Below are 17919 nucleotides of genomic sequence, written 5' to 3'. Positions count from 1 at the left end.
TTTCTTTCTGATTTTAAAAGAAATTAAAATATTTTCACGGGTCCCTCTGAGCACGATGGACTCTCAACACTGTGGTTTAACTGTGTCAGATAGATATGTAAGCCCTGGGTCTAGGACCTTCCAAAAGGTTAGGACCCCTGTGAATTTAATTGTGTATTTTTTATTACTTTTTTTGTTTGTTTGTTTTTGGTTACAGGCTTTAGTTAGTTCTGCTCCCGGTGAATTTTAAAACGTCACGTTTGCGGCTTCAAGATAATGCCCTCTTGCAAATTCCCTGGCGGTCCTCTGATTCCGACTCTGCCCTTTCATTGACGAGGGCCCAGGTTCAAGCCCTGCTGAGGGTACCAAGATCCCGCTGGGTGACTCCGCCAATGCTGTCTGACCCTCTTCCAAGCACAAAAGCGTCCCCGAACCCCTCCAGGGTGGCCATGATTCTCACCCTCACCCCTGCCCCCAATTATCCCATCCTTTTTGTTCATTTCCTGGAAAACATTAATTACCCATTGAGATGCACTAAATTGTGGTTCTTTCTCACTAGACTGTGGGTCCCCGCAGACAGGGTTTTGTCCCTGTGGAGCCCCGTGGCGGTCTCCCGCGGCCGGGCCCCCGAAAGGTCCCCAAACACGGTCTACGTGGCAGCCGGGGACGCAGAGGACGTCGCTGGGGCGCCTCAGGGACTTTCCCTGTCCCGCTGGGAAAGCGTGATCTCACTCGGTTCCTCCCTCCTCGCCGGACGCGGAAGGGGCGGGCGGAGGCCGTGCGCCTGGGGCTACAGGCGCGCCCTCTGCGCTGTGCCTTCCGCGGGCATCGCCACCAGGCCGTCCGGCCACCAACCTCCGCCCCGAGGACGCGAGGCGTGCGGCCGGTCGCTCCCGCGACCCCAGGTAGGGGAGGAAGGGGCGAGGGCCTGGGGGGATGGGAGACCCCCGAAAGCCTGCAGGGGCAGGGGGCCTGGCACCCCGCAACCCTCGCCACGGTCAAGGCCAGCTGCCCTCCTTGGGAGCTTTGGACGTCCTGGCGATGCATGCTCAGGTGCGCTGCCCCAACGCTGCAGCTCCCCTCCCTGGCCCAAGTCCTCCTCCCCCCTACTCTTCCTCAACACCCGGCGTCCTCCCCAGCAGGCTCTGATTCCCTCCCAATACCCCTTTCCTCCTCCTCGTTTCTGATATCTTCTCCAAACGCGGCACTCTCTCTGCCCCAGCTCGGGTTCCTCCCGCCCCGGGATCGCCACTCACACCGCCCTCTCCTCCAGGGCACCGAATTCCCACTTTTCCCAGCGGCTGCGGGGACCCCTTCCCAGGCGCAGCGCACTTCTTTCAGTGGGTCTCATCCATCAGATGGGTGCCATCCCATCCGGATGGGTCTCCGGAAATGATCAGCTCCTCATTCCCTAGACCTCCCCGCGGGGTACGGGGTTCGTTGGTACTGGCCCAGGATTGGATCCAGGTCTGCTCACTTGTGGCTGCTGGCACCACTCAGGGCCTGGCTGGCCCCAGACCTTCATCTAGGCACCTGCACTCCTTCCCTCTCCTTGTGGCTGAGCAGGGGTTTGGGGGAGGGGTGCCCCCAGTGACCTGGGCAGGCTGAGGTGTGAGTTCTAGAGTTTGGGGGAAGATTGGTGGAAGCCCCAGGCTCCAGAGCCTGCCCGGGCTTCTGTGTCCTCCTCCGAATTAGGGCCATTCTTTCATCCTTCAACAAACATTTATGGAGCACCTCCTGTGTGCCAGTAGACAGTGTTCAGTACTTTGGGCACACAGTAGGGGCCAAATAGTGTCCTCATGGAACCACAGTAGGCAGAAACCGTGACCCGTGTGTGTGCTAAGTGCAGGGGGCAGTGTGTGCTAAGTGCAGTGATCCCTTCTTTAGTGGACAGGCTTGATAATTCCTCAGATCCAGGCGTGGGATGGGGACTGCACATAGTAGGTGCTCAGTGATTAAAGGGGGCTTTATTCTGATGGCTCAGATGGTAAAGCAATGCAGGAGATGCGGGTTCGATCCCTGGATCCGGAAATTCCCCTGGAGAAGGGAATGGCAACCCACTCCAGTATTCTTGCCTGGAGAATCCCATGGACAGAGGAGTCTGGTGGGCTACCATCCATGGGGTCGCAAAGAGTCCAGGATAGGGCTTAGCAACTAACGCCCGCAATGAATCAAGGCAAGGACCCTATAGCCAGGCTGTCTGGTTTAAATTCCTGCTTCTTTACTTTCTACCTGTGTGATCCTGGGCAAGTCACTCAGCCTCTCTGTGCCTCCCTTTACCCCTGGTAAACAGGCATTTTTTTTTAAGTAGTCTTAACTCACAGGGTTGGCTTTTGCTTTGCAGAATGTGTGGTGTATAGCAGGTGCTGAAGAAACGCTTATTGAATAAATGCCCCTTGAGTCTTTTACACATTTTTCAGAGATAGTCTGGTTATGGTTTAACTTCCATATCTCTTTGGAACTTAAAAAAATTTTTTTCTTTCTTTAAAAAAATATCTATTTATTTGACTGTACCAGGTCTTAGTTGAGGCAGCTAGGATCTTGGGTCTTGGTTGCAGCATGCAGGATCTTTAGTTGCAGCAAGCAAAAATCTTAGTTGTAGCATGTGGAATCTAGTTCCCTGACTAGGGATCGAACGGCTCCCTGCATTGGGGGTGCATAGTCCTAACCACTGGACCACCAAAGAGTGCTTTATTATATTGTTACTCTAAACCCTCACACATGACAAGGGCCCCTTTCCTGCTGGTTTTACACACAAGGAAACTGAGGCTGAAAAACAAGCTCCTACAAGCTGGCAGGTGGCAGAGCCAGGTTCCCCACTCCTGTGGCTGCTCCCCTGTCAGGTATGAAGTGGACTTTGCCCTGGAGGTGGTGGAAAGTAGGGCAGAATGAAAGCCAGGTTTCCTGAAGGCTGGGGTGACCGCTGGGCAGGGCATATTGAGTGGATGGGGCACATGCTGGGGGAGACAGTGTCTAGGGAGGGGGCACTGAGTCTGGGCTTAGGCTGGCAGACAGGGAGATGGAGGAGAAAGAGGGTGTGATCTTAGGCAGTTTGCCAGGAGGGCTGCTTCTCAGTCTGGCTGCGCTGTAGGCTTTCGCACAAACCCAGCCCTGAGCCTCTGCTGCGGAGGCCTCTAGCCCGGGGCCTCAGCTGGGGCGGGAGGCCAGGGTAGGGCAGTCATCATGCACTTGAAGGCTCGTGGAGCAATCAGGATGTGCCAGGCATTGGTCTATACCATCTCTACGTGGATTAACTCATTAGACCTATGACAGCCCTCGTAGGAAGGGCTTATCTTTGTACGCAATCCACAGAGGAGGAGACTGAGGCACTGACGTTTATACGGCCAGCCCAAGGTCATAACCTGGAGGCAGTACAGCTGAGATCTGAACCCCAAGGGCACGCTGTCTCTGACTGCTCTCTGTTGCCCTGGAGGTGACTCATTTCAGATGGGTGATCTGTAGAAGGGGATAGCCTTTGCTCCCAGACCAGTGCAGCTGGCAAAGTCTCGCTGACCGTCCAAATCCCGAGAGAAACCAAAACATCTGAGTTTCACACACAATCTCCTCTGTTTAATGTCGGCAGCTATTTCAGATGGACTTCTCACACTGTTGCTGGTGAAGTCGGGAGTTGGTAAGTTTTATTGTTCAAGATTTTTTTTTAATGTGGACCATTTAAAAAGTCTATTGAATGTGTTACAACATGGCTTCTGTTTCACATTTTGGTCTTTTGGTCATGAGGTTATGTGAGATCTTAGCTCCCCAGCCGAGAATCGAACCTACACACCCGTCATTGGAAGGCGAAGTCTTAACCACTGGACCACCAGGGAAGTCCCACGTTTTAACATTTTATAGACGTAGAACCTGAATTCAGAATAGGACACAGATCCTAAGTATTGAACTTGAATTTTCAGAGTGAACACTGCATGAAATAGAACTTAATGTCCAGCCCCTGTCGTGTCCCATCCTTCACACTCTATCAGCTGTTGTCCTTTATCAGTTAAAAATTGGAGGGTGCATGTCAACACGTGTCTGATTTTTTAATCTTTTTTAAAATTAATTTTTATTGGAGTATAGTTGATTTACAATGTTGTGTTAGTTCCGGGTGTACCAGAAAGTGAGTCAATTCTACGTATACATATAGCCACTCTTTTTTTTTTTTTTAAGCTTCTGTCCCTGTATATGTCATTACAAAGTACTGAGTAGAGTCCCCTGTGATTTTTTTATTTTTAAGTTACTATACACACAGCTTTTTCTAGGAGCCACTGAGAGGTGGAAAGAAAGTTGATCCAAGGGTCAAAACTGCAAGTAATTTGGATATTCCCATAAGTTTTGGCTGACTTGTGGGCCCATCTGAAAGTAAGATTGTTGTCCTTTTTGATCCCATTTTGCTGATGATGGTAACTCACATCAGAGGTAGGAGAAAGTATACACTTTGCCTTTTTCGTACTGCTCACTTGCGCCTGCATTATAGCAAGTTGTCTGTCTTCCGCTTTCCTCCAGGACACTCTGGCCGTGAGATCATTGCACGGGCTATTTTAATTATAACTAGATAAATCTGTTTCACAGACCATGTAACCAGGTCCATGGAAGCTAGACTCTCTGATGATACACTTTGGAGACCACAAGGTTAGTGGGTTTAGATTCAGGCAGCCTGGGTTCCTGTCCACCTGTGCTCCTGTGCTCCTTACATACCTTTTCTCATATGAATTCTTCCCGCCCGCCTAATATTTATTACTTATTTATCTGGCTGCACTGGGTCTTAGGACATTAGTTCCCTCACCAGGTATCAAACCCGGGCCCCCTGCCTTGGGAGCACAGAGTCTTGACCACTAGGCCACCAGCGAAGTCCCATTCTTGTACTAATTCTTCAAGGTCTGGTATGTATTTTTTCAGAGCTTGACTCAAACTCTCTTTTTATGTATATGTATATAGTTTAAGTGAAATCTTAGCCTACTGAAACAAAGTTGGGTTTAACGGAGTGAAATTTTTTCTTTTTTTCACACTGCCCAACTTTTCCATTTTCAGTTTAGTTCAGTTGCTCAGTCGTGTCCAACTCTTTGCGACCCCATGATCCGCAGCACGCCAGGCCTCCCTGTCCATCACCAACCCCTGGAGTCCACCCAAACCCATGTCCATTGAGTTGGTGATGCCATCTAACCATCTCATCCTCTGTCATCCCCTTCTCCTCCTGTCCTCAGTCTTTCCCAGCATCAGGGTCTTTTCCAGTGAGTTAGCTCTTTGCATCAGGTGGCCAAAGTATTGGAGTTTTAGCTTCAACATCAGTCCTTCCAATGAACACCCAGGACTGATCTCCTTTGGATGGACTGGTTGGATCTCCTTGCAGTCCAAGGGACTCTCAAGAGTCTTCTCCAACACCACAGTTCAAAAGCATCAATTCTTCGGTGCTCAGCTTTCTTTATAGTCCAACTCTCACATCCACACAAGACCACTGGAAAAACCGTATCCTTGACTAGACGGACTTTTGTTGGCAAAGTAACGTCTCTGCTTTTTAATATGCTGTCTAGGTTGGTCATAACTTTCCTTCCAAGGAGTAAGCGTCTTTTAATTTCATGGCTGCAATCATCATCTGCAGTGATTTTGGAGCCCAGAAAAATAGAGTGAGCCATTGTTTCCACTGTTTCCCCATCTATCTGCCATGAAGTGATGGGACCAGGTACCATGATCTTAGTTTTCTGAATGTTGAGCTTTAAGCCAACTTTTTCACTCTCCTCTTTCACTTTCATCAAGAGGCTCTTTAGTTCCTCTTCACTTTCTGCCATAAGGGTGGTGTCATCTGCATATCTGAGGTTATTGATATTTCTCCCAGCAATCTTGATTCCAGCTTGTGCTTCTTCCAGCCCCAGCATTTCTCATGATGTACTCTGCATATAAGTTAAATAAGCAGGGTGACAGTATATAGCCTTGACGTACTCCTTTTCCTATTTGGAACCAGTCTGTTGTTCCACGTCCAGTTCTAACTGTTGCTTCCTGACCTGCATACAGATTTATCAAGAGGCAGGTCCGGTAGTCTGGTAGTCCCATCTCTTTCAGAATTTTCCACAGTTTATTGTGATCCACACAGTCAAAGGCTTTGGCATAGTCAATAAAGCAGAAATAGATGTTTTTCTGGAACTCTCTTGCTTTGTCGATGATCCAGCGGATGTTGGCAATTTGATCTCTGGTTCCCCTGCCTTTTCTAAAACCAGCTTCACGTATTGCTGAAGCCTGGCTTGGAGAATTTTGAGCATTACCTTACTAGTGTGTGAGATGAGTGTAATTGTGTGGTAGTTTGAGCATTCTTTGGCATTTCCTTTCTTTGGGATTGGAATGAAAACTGACCTTTTCCAGTCCTATAGCCACTGCTGAGTTTTCCAAATTTGCTGGCATATTGAGTGCAGCACTTTCACAGCGTCATCTTTCAGGATTTGAAATAGCTCAACTGGAATTCCATCACCTCCACTAGCTTTGTTCATAGTGGTGCTTCCTAAGGCCCACTCGACTTCACATTCCAGGATGTCTGGCTCTAGGTGAGTGATCACACCATTGTGATTATCTGGGTTGTGAAGATCTTTTTTGTACAGTTCTTCTGTGTATTCTTGCCACCTCTTCTTAACATCTTCTGCTTCTGTTAGGTTCCTACCATTTCTGTCCTTTATTGAGCTCATCTTTGCATGAAATGTTCCCTTGGTATCTCTAATTTTCTTGAAGATATCTCTAGTTTCCCATTCTATTGTTTCCCTCTATTTCTTTGCACTGATTGCTGAGGAAAGCTTTCTTATCTCTCCTTGCTATTCTTCGGAACTCTGCATTCAAATAGGTATATCTTTTCTTTTCTTCTTTGCTTTTCACTTCCCTTCTTTTCACAGCTATTTGTAAGGCCTCCTCAGACAGCCATTTTGCTTTTTTGCATTACTTTTTCTTGGGGATGGTCTTGATCCCTGTCTCCTGTACAATGTCACAAATCTCTGTCCATAGTTCATCAGGCACTGTCTATCAGATCTAGTCCCTTAAATCTATTTCTCACTTCCCCTGTATAGTCAGTCATAAGGGATTTGATTTAGGTCATTCCTGAATGGTCTAGTGGTTTTCTCCACTTTCTTCAATTTCAGTCTGAATTTGGCAATAAGGAGTTCATGATCTGAGCCACAATCAGCTCCCGGTGTTGTTTTTGCTGACTGTATAGAGCTTCTCCATCTTTGGCTGCAGAGAATATAATCAATCTGATTTCGGTGTCGACCATCTGGTGATGTCCATGTGTAGACTCTTCTGTTGTGTTGTTGGAAGAGGGTGTTTGCTATGACCAGTGGATTCTCTTGGCAGAACTCTATTAGCCTTTGCCCTGCTTCACTCTGTACTCCAAGGCCAAATTTGCCTGTTAAAATTGAATAAAATGTAATATTTACTTTCTCCTCGGCAACTTGTAGCCACATTTCCAGTGCTCAGTAGCCACACAGAGCTGGGACTGCCATAACAAAGTCCCTCAGGTGTGGGGCTTAAATACCAGAAATTTATACTCTCATGGTCTGGAAGCTGGAAGTCCAAGATGACGGTGTAGGCTGGGCTGGTTCCCTCTGAGGCCTCTCTCCTTGGCTTGCAAATGGCTGTCTTCTCTCTCTGTGTCCTCAAGAGCTCCTCTGTCTGGGGTGTCTGTGTCCTAATCCCATTTCATAAGGACACCAGTCTTATTGGCTTGGGCTTCCCAAGTGGCTCAGTGGTAAAGAATCTACCTGCAAGGCAAGAGATGCAGGAGACCGAGGCTTGATTCCTGGGTGGGAAGACCCTCTGGAGACGGAAACAGCAACCCGCTCCAGTGTTCTTGCTTGGAGAATCCCATGGACAGAGGAGCCTGGCAGGCTATAGTCTGTGGGGTTGCAAAGAGTAGGACACGACTGAGCGACTGAGCGCGCGCGCGCGCACACACACACACACACACACACTTAATGGATTAGGGCCCCACCTTAGTGACCTCCTTTTAACTTGATTACCTCTGCAAAGATCCCATCTCCACTGTAGTAACATCCTGAGGTCCTAGGGGTTAGAGTTTTAACATCTAAACTTGGGGCTGCTACTGCTGCTGCTAAGTCGTTTCAGTCGTGTCTGACTCTGTGCGACCCCATAGATGGCAGCCCATCAGGCTCCACCATTCCTGGGATTCTCCAGGCAAGAACACTGGAGCGGGCTGCCATTTCCTTCTCCAATGCATGAAAGTGAAAAGTGAAAGTGAAGTCGCTCAGTTGTGTCCAACTCTTAGCGACCCCGTGGACTGCAGCCCACCAGGCCCCTCCATCCATGGGATTCTCCAGGCAAGAGTACCCAATTCAACTAATGACAGCCAGTTGGGATTCCCTGGTGGTCCAGTGGTTGAGACTGTGTTTCCAGTGCCGGGAGCAAGGATTCAATGCTTGGCCAGGGAGCTAAGATTCTGAATGCTGCACGGCAAGGCCAAAACAAACAAAAACAACCAGTTATGCTCCATAATAATTATATGGACTAGTGTTGTTTCAGTCATATTCAGCTCTTTTCAATCCTATGGACTGTAGCCCAGCAGGCTCCTCTGTCCATAGGATTCTCCAGGCAAGAATACTGGGGTGGGTTGTCATTTCCTTCTCCAGGGGATCTTTCTGACCCAGGGAATGAACCCGCGTCTCTTATGCCTCCTGTGCTGACAGGCAGGTTCTTTATCACTAGCACCACCTGGGGAGCCCATGTGGGCTCCAGTGACAGGCATTTTGGTTCTCGGATTAGAAACACCAGTGTCGTAGCGCTGTTCTGCCCATCCCTAGCTGTGCAATCGAAGTTTGCCGCTCTGTGGCATGGAGAAAGAAAAATCTTATACCTCTTTTGTAGCCCAGGTGTTGGCAGGCTTTTCCTGGAAAGGACGAGAGTATCTCTTGTCGTCTGTAGGGGCTACATGGTCCCTGCGGCAGCTACTCAGCGGAAAGCAGCCCTGGGCCCCAGGTCAATGAGTGAGCATGCCTGTGTTCCAGGACAGCTCCACTAAAACAGCCTGTGGCCTGGGCTTTGTGACCCCTGTCCTAGGCAGCTGTACAGTGTCACTGGGGCAGGCTTGACCAAAAGTCTGATGGAGAATAGGGAGTGAGCTGTGGGGATACACAGTGTTCTAGGCAGAAGAGCAGCCCGTGCAAAGGCCCTGAGATAGGACCGTGTCTGGCAAGTTTGAAGGACCACAGGAAGGACAGTGTGGCAATTAAGAAACATAATATACTAGGGCGGGACTTCCCTGGCGGTCCAGTGGTTACGACTCTGTGCTTCCACTGCGGGGGGTACAGGTTTGATCCCTGGTTGGGGAAACTAAGATCCCACATGTGGCGCGAAAAAATACACTTGTTTGTAGATTATGTATATATGTGGCTTCCGAGGTGGCTCAGTGGTAAAGAATCTGTCTGCCAATGCAGAAGGCCCTGGTTTGATCCCTGGATTGGGAAGATCCCCTGAAGAAGGAAATGGCAACCCACTCCAGTATTCTTGCCTGGAGAATCCCATGGACAGAGGAGCCTGGCGGGCTACAGTCCGTGGGGTCGCAAAGGTTTGGACACAACTGAACATCCATTTTTTATATACATACACCTACTTTGTTGCCGTATATTACCATATATTTGCTCTTGACAGAAGTAAAAACATTTATGAAAAGAAAAAAGGAGCTCTTCACAGTAATATATGGCTCATATTGGGTCTTTATGGAAAAATAATTCAGAAACCAAAGAAGCACATAAGCAATTCTCGTTCTCCTTTTTATAATTATGACTCTACTTTAAAAATATATATTTCTTTATATATTATTTATTTGGTCGTGCTGGGTCTTAGTTGCAGCATGTGGGATCTAGTTCCCTGACCAGGGATTGAACCTGGGCTCCTGTATTGAGAGCGTGGAGTCTTAGCCAAGGGACTGCCAGGGAAATCCCTTTACTCTTGACAAATGAAGCATGGAAATGTTGGCCTTCAGTCTAGTGGACAGAAGTGGTTTTGTTGCTTTGCTTTTGTCATATAATATATATAATAATAGTACTTTATATACAATTTATAAATTGGACTGGATTGTCAGCTCCAAGGGGGAAGAGCATTCCTTTTTCATTCTTCTTTCTGTCCTGATATGATCAGTAGTGTCCAATACATGGCAAATGCTGGAAAATTACCTCTTGAATGAGTAAATGAATGTTATGTATCTACAGTTTCCTCCTCTTCACAGACTTCCTTTATTACTTGCAATAAATATGTTTAGAGTTTTTACTTTGTGGATGGCACAATGGCTTGCCGTTTTTTTTGTTTTGTTTAAGCTCACCAGGTCTCTCAAAAATATCTGAATCAATTGCTAACTTGGCACAACTGAGCAGATTCCTGAAAATCTGCATTTCTGGCTTGTCTTGAAATGTTAGCAAATGTGGTCCTGCTGAGCCCATTTGTCTTCTTGGAAATATGCATGAGGCAAGGCCACCACATTTAGACAGGTTAAGGTGGTTCTAGGTTTTCGAGTTAAAGCCCAAGTGCCCTCTCCCCGATACCCCCAGATGCACAAGACCCTGCGTCCCCTGCCCGTCCCCTCCCTGCCCTCCCCTCCTCCCTCTCTCCTCTTTGCTCACTCTGCTCCAGCTACACAGGCCTCCTCGATGCTCCTCCAACACACCAGACACAGTCCAGCCCCAGGGCCTTTGCACAGGCTATTCCCTCTGCCTGAATCTCTCTTCCCTCAGATGTTCGATGGGTGACTTTCTCCCCATGTTTGTGTCTCTTCTCATCAAGACCTTCCTAAACCGTGTTGTTTAAAACTGCGCACGGGACTTCCCTTGTGCTCCAGTCACTAAGACTCTGCGTTCCCAGTGCAGGGGTCCCAGGTCAGGGAAGTAGTCCCACACGCCACAGTTAAGACCTGGTACAGCCAAATGAATAAATATTAAAAACAAAACTGCACACACGGACCCCTTGATTCTTGGGGTCCATGACCCTCCTCCCCTCCTTGTTTCTCTGTGGCATTTGTACAGTATAACTGTGATATACCGTGAATTTCACTCATGTCTCTGTTGACCACTTGTCCCCCCCACTAGGAAGTCAGCGCCACTTTTTGGGGTCTCCGTTATTTCTCCATCCCCATAAGCATTTCAACGTGTCAGGCCACTTCAGTTTTCAGACCCAACCAGACGGCTGCTCACCTCCTGGTGGGTTTCCCCCAGCACCGCCTCACCCTCTGCGCCTTCTTGGCCACTTCTCCTCTGCCCACTCTGCTCAGTCACGTCTCCCTCAACCCTCCACCCTCTGGCTCTCTCTGCTCTGTGCCTGGCTTTCCTGGAATCATTGACCTTTGTCCTGGGCCCTATGACATTTGCTAAAAATGAATTTGCAAAAAAAAAAAAAAAATGCTGAGTCATTTATACAGTGACGTGGGTGATTTGTCAGTCGAGGGGGTTGATGGATGAATCAGCTCTTGATCCAGACCAGGGATCCTCCACGTCAGGGCTTAGCAGCATCTAGGGCCAGGTCACTCTCTTGGGGACAGGGGGGTCATGCTGGGTGCTGTGGAATGTTGAGCTGCTTCCCTGGCATCCACCCACTCAATGCCAGGAGCCTCCTTCGATGCAGTTGTGACAACCAGAACTGTCCCCAGATGTTGCCAAGTGTCCCCTGTGGGGATAGAGTTGTCCATGGTAGAGATGCACTGGTTTTGGCTCTTGGTGAGGGGGTCTCATCGTGGGCACCAGGGTGGAACAGGAAGTAGGCATAGTTGAGGGGCGAAGAAAGTGTTCTTAGCCCCCTGGACTGGGAGTGAGGTTGTGCATTTTTACAGGTCTGAATGTGATATACCTGGAGCACCTGGGGACTTAAATTTGGGGGTTTGGGACACTTTCCATGGTGTCTTGTTCTCTGCCCATGGGAGAAACCTTCTCTCTGTACATGCCTTTTTTTTTTTTCCACCACACCATGTGACTTACAGGATCTTAGTTCCCTGGGCTGCTGTGCTGTGCTGTGCTAAGTTGCTTCCATCGTGTCTGACTCTTTGTGACCCCCATGGACTGTAGCCTGCCAGGCTCCTCTATCCATGGGATTCTCCAGGCAAGAATACTGGAGTGGGTTGCCATGCCTTTCTCCTGGAGATCTTCCCAACCCAGGGATCAAACCCAGGTCTCCTGCATTGCAGGTGGATTCTTTACCAGCTGAGCCACTGGGGAAGCCCAAGAATACTGAAGTGAGTAGCCTATCCCTTCTCCAGCGGATATTCCCGAACCAGGAATTGAACTGGGGTCTCCTGCATTGCAGGCAGATTCTTTACCAACTGAGCTATCGGGAAAGCTGGTGGTTGGGAGGCAGACAGAAAATGTAAAAGGTTTAGCACACAGGAAAAGGTCACCCAGTGGCCAGTTCTGTTGTGGGGGGACATGGAGAAGACAGACTGGGATAGAGAACCAGGGTGGTCACGGAGGGCTCCCTGAGGTGGTGTCATTGTACCTGGGGGCTGAGGATGAGATTTGGGTCACCCAGGCAAAGGTCTCAGTGCTCCAAGCAGAGGGAATGGTGTGTGAAAAGAGCCTGTGCTGGGAACCAACTTGGCATTTTTCAAGAAATGGAGAGAAGAGGAAAGCGCCTCCAAAGGCTTGGCAGCCGTGTCAGTCATAGACCTGACCCTCGGTCATGATTAACTTTATAGTAATAATCAAACATGTATCAGTCAGCTATTGCTACATAACAAATCACCCCAGAACTTCGTGGCTTCAAAACACAGACATTTATTATCTCACACAGTTTCTGAATATTAGGAATCTGGGGGTCAGATGAGCTGGATGGTTCTGTCTCTAGGTCTCTGATAAAACTTGGCAGTCAGGCTGTCTTCCTGGCTGCATCATCTGAAGACTCAACTGGGGCTGGATTCTGAGACTGGCACCCCCATGTGGCTGCTGGTGGTGGTGGTTTAGTCACAAGTGGCTTTTCTCTCTGTACCGCTGTTTGGTGGTGGTGGTGGTTTAGTGGCTGGTGGTGAGAAGCCTCAGTTCCTCCCCAGGTGGGCCCTTTATATCAGGGTTTGCCCCTGACAGAGTGACAGAGAGAATGACTAAGAAGGAAGCCGGTGTCTTTTATTTATTTTTTTAAAATTTTATTTATTTTGGCTGTACCAATATGGCATGTGCGATCTTAGTTCCCCAACTAGGGATCGAACTCACACCCTCTGCAATGGAAATGCAGAATCTTAACCACCGGACTGCCAGGGAAATCCCAAGCCAGTGTCTTTCAGAACCTAATGTCACAAGTAACACCTCATCACTTCTGCCATATTCTGTCAAACTCACAGAACTCTAGGACCACATTGGAAGGACCACCCTGGACTGTGAATACCAGGATGTGGGGTCACCGGTGTCACCTAGGAGACTACTTCCTGAGTGACAGGTATTGAGTGCCTGCTGACTTCCATTCATGGGACTCAGAATTTTCCATATGTTAACGCTACTCAGCTCCCTGAAACACTCCCTAAGTGGGCTTATTAGCATCCTAATAGGCAGTGTAGTCTTGTGGTTAAGCACATTAGCCCCAGCCTCTGGAACCAGACAAGTGAGTGAAGTGAAAGTGAAGTCGCTCAGCCGTGTCCCACTCTTTGCAACCCCGTGGACTGTAGCCCACCAGGCTCTTCCGTCCATGGGATTCTCCAGGCAAGAATACTGGAGTGGGTTGCCATTTCCTTCTCCAGGGGATCTTCCTGACCCAGGGATTGAACCCAGGTGTCCCGCATTACAGGCAGACACTTTAATCTCTGAGCCACCAGGGAAGCCGAGCAGGGAAGCTGGAACCAGACAGCTGGGGTTCAGATCCCAGCTCTGGGATTTCTCTGGCAGTCCAATGGTTAAGACTCCGTGCTTTCACTCTAGGGGGTGCAGGTTCCATCCCTGGCTGGGGAACTAAAATCCCCTATGCCATGTGGCAAAATATCAAACAAACAACTAAACAAACAAACCGCAGATCTCTCACTGGCTGTGACTTGGGGCAAATGCCTTCACTTCTCTGGCTTACCTTTTTCCTCTGTGAATAGAAAAAATATTAGTTGCTCAGTCATGTCGGACCCTTTTCGACTTCATGGAATGTAGCCCGCCAGGCTCCTCTGTCTGTGGGATTCTCCAGGCAAAGATACTGGAGTGGGTAGCCATTTCCTTCTCCAGAGGATCTTCCTGGGAATGCCTACCCACTCCAGTATTCTTGCTTGCAGACTTTCCAATTGTGGCACTTGGGCTTCCGAGCCTGGGCTCAGTAGCTCTGCTGCACGTGGAGTCTTAGTTCCCCGATCAGGGATCGAACCCACATCCCCTGCACTGCAGGGCAGATTCTGAACCACTCGACCACCAGGGCAGTCCGGGTCTGCTGGGTTTTGGTGGCATTGGGGGGGTGACGTCTGGACTGCCTCTCAGAGCCCCCTTTCTGGTGATAAGCATGTCTTTCTGCTTCACAGGTCAGCTCTACAGCCCCCAGGGGTCCTGGTACCCGTGAGCAGGGTGGAGACACCGGGCCTGCAGCGCGGCGGGGCAGGGTGCGGAACATGACTTCATCATCCAGCGCTTCTCCCGCAGCCGCTGGAGGCCACGCCCACCTGAGCCCATGGCCTGCACCGGCCCTTCGCTCTCTGGAGCCTTTGACATTCTAGGCGCGGCGGGTCAGGACAAGCTCTTGTATCTTAAGCACAAACTGAAGACCCTGAGGCCCGGCTGCAGAGGGGCGTACCTCCTGCACGCCATGGTGCTCCTGAAGCTGGGCCAGGAGACCGAGGCCAGGATCTCCCTGGAGGCGCTGAAGGCGGATTCGGTGGCCCAACTGGTGGCCCGCAAGTGGGCTGGGGTGGACAGTACCGAGGCTCCAGAGGAGCCCCCAGACGTGTCCTGGGCCGTTGCCAGGGTGTACCACCTTCTCGCCGAGGAGAAGCTGTGTCCCGCGACTATGCGGGAGGAGGCCTACCGGGCAGCCCTCCGTGCTTTCAGCTCTAGGGACGACCTCCAGCTGGGGGAGCTCCAGGAAGAGGCCCGGGACCTGTGCGGGTGGGACGTCCTTGGGGATCTGGGAGGAGTCCAAACACTGCATTCCGATCTGGGCTGCCTCCCGCCGTCCTCGGCCTCACTTTCCCGGACGCGCAGCGACCCGCAGCCCATAGAGCATCTTTCGGGCTGGAGCAGAGCGTGTTCCCTAAGATCCACTGGCAGCCCGGCCTCCCTGGGCAGCAACTTGGAAATCAGTCAGTCGCACACCATGGCCCTCCTGAGCGTGCACCACAGCCCCCACGGGCCCAGCAAGCTGTGTGACCATCCCCAGGCCAGAGTGGTGCCCGAGCCTGCCCCTTTGGGTTGCCAGGAACCCGAGGAGATGAGCTGGCCCCCATCGGTGGAGGCTGCTGGCTCCCCGGTGCGGCCTAGCAGCCCAGGCCCCGGGCTTCCCGAGGTGACTACCGATGCCTGCCCCGCCAGCCCGCATGACCCACCTGAAGTTCCGGAAATCAGTGCCCACTATCCGGTGGAGTGTACGGATGTGCCAGCAGCCCCGAAATCTCTCCCCTCGCCTTCCAAAAACGCCTGCCTAGTCACAGATCAGACGCCAGTCCAACTTTCAGAGGAAGACACCGCTTACCTGTCGGCTCAGCCACGCCCACCAACTCCTTCTGTGCCCCAAACATCCCCATCTTTTCCTTCCCCATCAACGTCTCCCTTTCCTTCCCCATCGACCCCTCCTACGGCTCACCCGACCCCTCCTACGGCTCACCCGACCCCTCCTAAGGCTCACCCGACCCCTCCTACGGCTCACCCGACCCCTCCTACGGCTCACCCGACCCCTCCTACGGCTCACTCGACCTCTCCTAAGGCTCACCCGACCGTCTGGAACCCAGAGCCCCCTCCTCCGGAGCTGGAGTCAGAGCAGAAATTCTATAACTTTGTGGTGCTCCACGCCAGTGCAGACGAGCACATCGCATTGCGCGTGCGCGAGAGGCTGGAGGCGCTGGGCGTGCGCGATGGGGCCACGTTCTGCGAGGATTTCCAGGTGCCCGGGCGTGGCGAGCTGCATTGCCTGCAGGACGCTCTAGACCACTCGGCATTCATCATCCTGCTGCTCACCTCCAACTTCGACTGCCGCCTGAGCCAGCATCAGACGAACCAGTCTCTGATGAGCAGCCTCACGCGCCACGGATGGCAGGACTGCGTGATTCCCTTCCTGCCCCTGGAGAGTTCCCTGGCCCAGCTCAGCCCCAGCACGTCTAGCCTGCTTACCGGCCTGGTGTTGCTGGACGAGCACTCCAAGATCTTCGCCAGGAAGGTGACCAACACCTTCAAGCCCCAGATGCTGCGGGCCCGCAAGGCCAAGTGGCGGAAGGAACAGGATGCCCGGGCACTGCGGGAACAGAGCCAACAGCTGGAAAGTGAACGGCAGCACGCAGCGGCGTGGGGCGCGGCGTGCTCGGCTTATGTCCATAGCTACCTGGCCTACCAGACGCAGGTGGAGAAGCTCCAGATTGCTTTGGCGAACTACATGCCATTTGGAACTCAGCTGCCCTTTGGGGGACAGGGGTCCCTGGGAACCCCACCATCACCCTTTCCCACCCTGCCGGGCCATCAGCCACCGCCCCTACCTCCTTGGCTGGGGGGCACACCCCCACCGATCTTCCCGCAACCCCCACCGATCTTCCCGCAACCCCCACCGACCGTCCCGCAACCCCCACCGACCTTCCCGCAACCCCCACCGACCTTCCCGCAACCCCCGCCGACCTTTCCGCAACCCCCACCGACCTTTCCGCAACCCCCACCGGCCTTCCAGCAACCCCCACCGGCCTTCCCACAGCCCCCGGACTTCTCACAGGCACCACCTGCGCGTCCTCGGAGCCCTGGGCTCCAGCCCCTCATCATACACCATGCACAGATGGTACAGCTGGGGGTCAACAACCACATGTGGAATCAGAGAGGGACCCAGGCACCCGAGGACAAGACGAGGGAAACGGAATGACCAAGTGACTGGATCCGATGGCCCAGGCTTTGGCCACTCCCCTTCATCTCTAGGGGGCGGTGGAGCACCGGGTGGTTTGCTACTTTTAGGACACTGCAGGGGAGAACTTCCATCTCAGGAAATAGGGCAAAATGGGCCCCATGACTTTCTGGCCCTGGAGGTGGCCAGAACTGGATATGAGTTTATGAATTCTCTCTCTTCCCTTCTCTCTAGATGGTAGTGATGGGGAATGAGCTGGGGGTATGGGTATGGTGTTTCAATTGTAATAAATATTTATTGAATGCTTTGATAGCACCATTGTACTCAGGAAGGCCTGCTCCTTGCCATTTGTCAAGATAAAAACGTGGCTAGTGGGACTTCCCTGGTGGCCCAGTGGTTAAGACTCTCCGCTTCCAATGCAGGGGGCACGGGTTCCATACCTTGTCAGCGAACTGAGATCCCGCATGCCATGCTGTGTGGCCAAAAGCAAAACAAAAAAAACGGTGGCTACTATTGCCATAAAAGGAACAGGAGCTGAAATTTTGGTTTCACTTCATTGGTCAGGATGTAGTTCCCCTGGACCACCCCCAGGTGCAAGGGAAGCTGGGAAATATAATCTTCTCACGGGCCATGTGCTTTGCCAAAAGTGTTGGTTCTAATTCTAGAGAGGGTGGAGAGAAAACACATTGAGAGTACATATAGCTGTTTCTATTGCAGCCCTTTTTTGGGGAAGAAGGGTTCTGCATTGATGCTCTTACCTTGAAGGCTGGGCTCAGATCACACTGTGTATTCTTGTACAAGTGCCTTCACCTCTCTTGAGTCTGCTTTCTCACCTGTGAAATGGGTTTACGAGGCCATCGTTCCAAGGTCATCAGCGGATTGTGGGCGATATACTGAAATACCAGGGATAGTGTAAGTGCTTGTTAACTTCGTGTCTGGTATGAAGGGGATTAATCTTTTTAAGGGTCTCTTATTCTCTTTTGAGGAAAAGGC

General features: G+C 51.1%; 1 protein-coding gene across 2 annotated transcripts; it reads left to right on the top strand.

Moving 5' to 3' along the window:
* On the top strand, positions 751-17336 carry TICAM1 (toll like receptor adaptor molecule 1). 2 transcript variants are annotated; one of them, XM_013965259.2, is made up of 3 exons: positions 757-884; positions 3563-3610; positions 14420-17336. In XM_013965259.2, the coding sequence occupies exon 3, from the start codon at positions 14566-14568 to the stop codon at positions 16945-16947; it is 2382 nt and encodes a 793-aa protein (XP_013820713.2). In that variant the 5' UTR covers positions 757-884; positions 3563-3610; positions 14420-14565; the 3' UTR covers positions 16948-17336. The 2 variants fall into 2 exon arrangements, with proteins under 2 accessions (XP_017906378.1, XP_013820713.2); XM_018050889.1 differs by lacking the exon at positions 3563-3610 and having other exon boundaries at positions 751-884.

Source organism: Capra hircus, chromosome 7, assembly GCF_001704415.2.
Source record: "Capra hircus breed San Clemente chromosome 7, ASM170441v1, whole genome shotgun sequence".
Lineage (NCBI taxonomy): Eukaryota > Metazoa > Chordata > Mammalia > Artiodactyla > Bovidae > Capra > Capra hircus.
This window is presented reverse-complemented; position numbering and strand designations above follow the sequence as displayed.

Bases quoted from the DNA above. Each gene is read 5' to 3' on its own strand.
- TICAM1 (XM_018050889.1), top strand. From the start codon at position 14,566: ATGGCCTGCACCGGCCCTTCGCTCTCTGGAGCCTTTGACATTCTAGGC.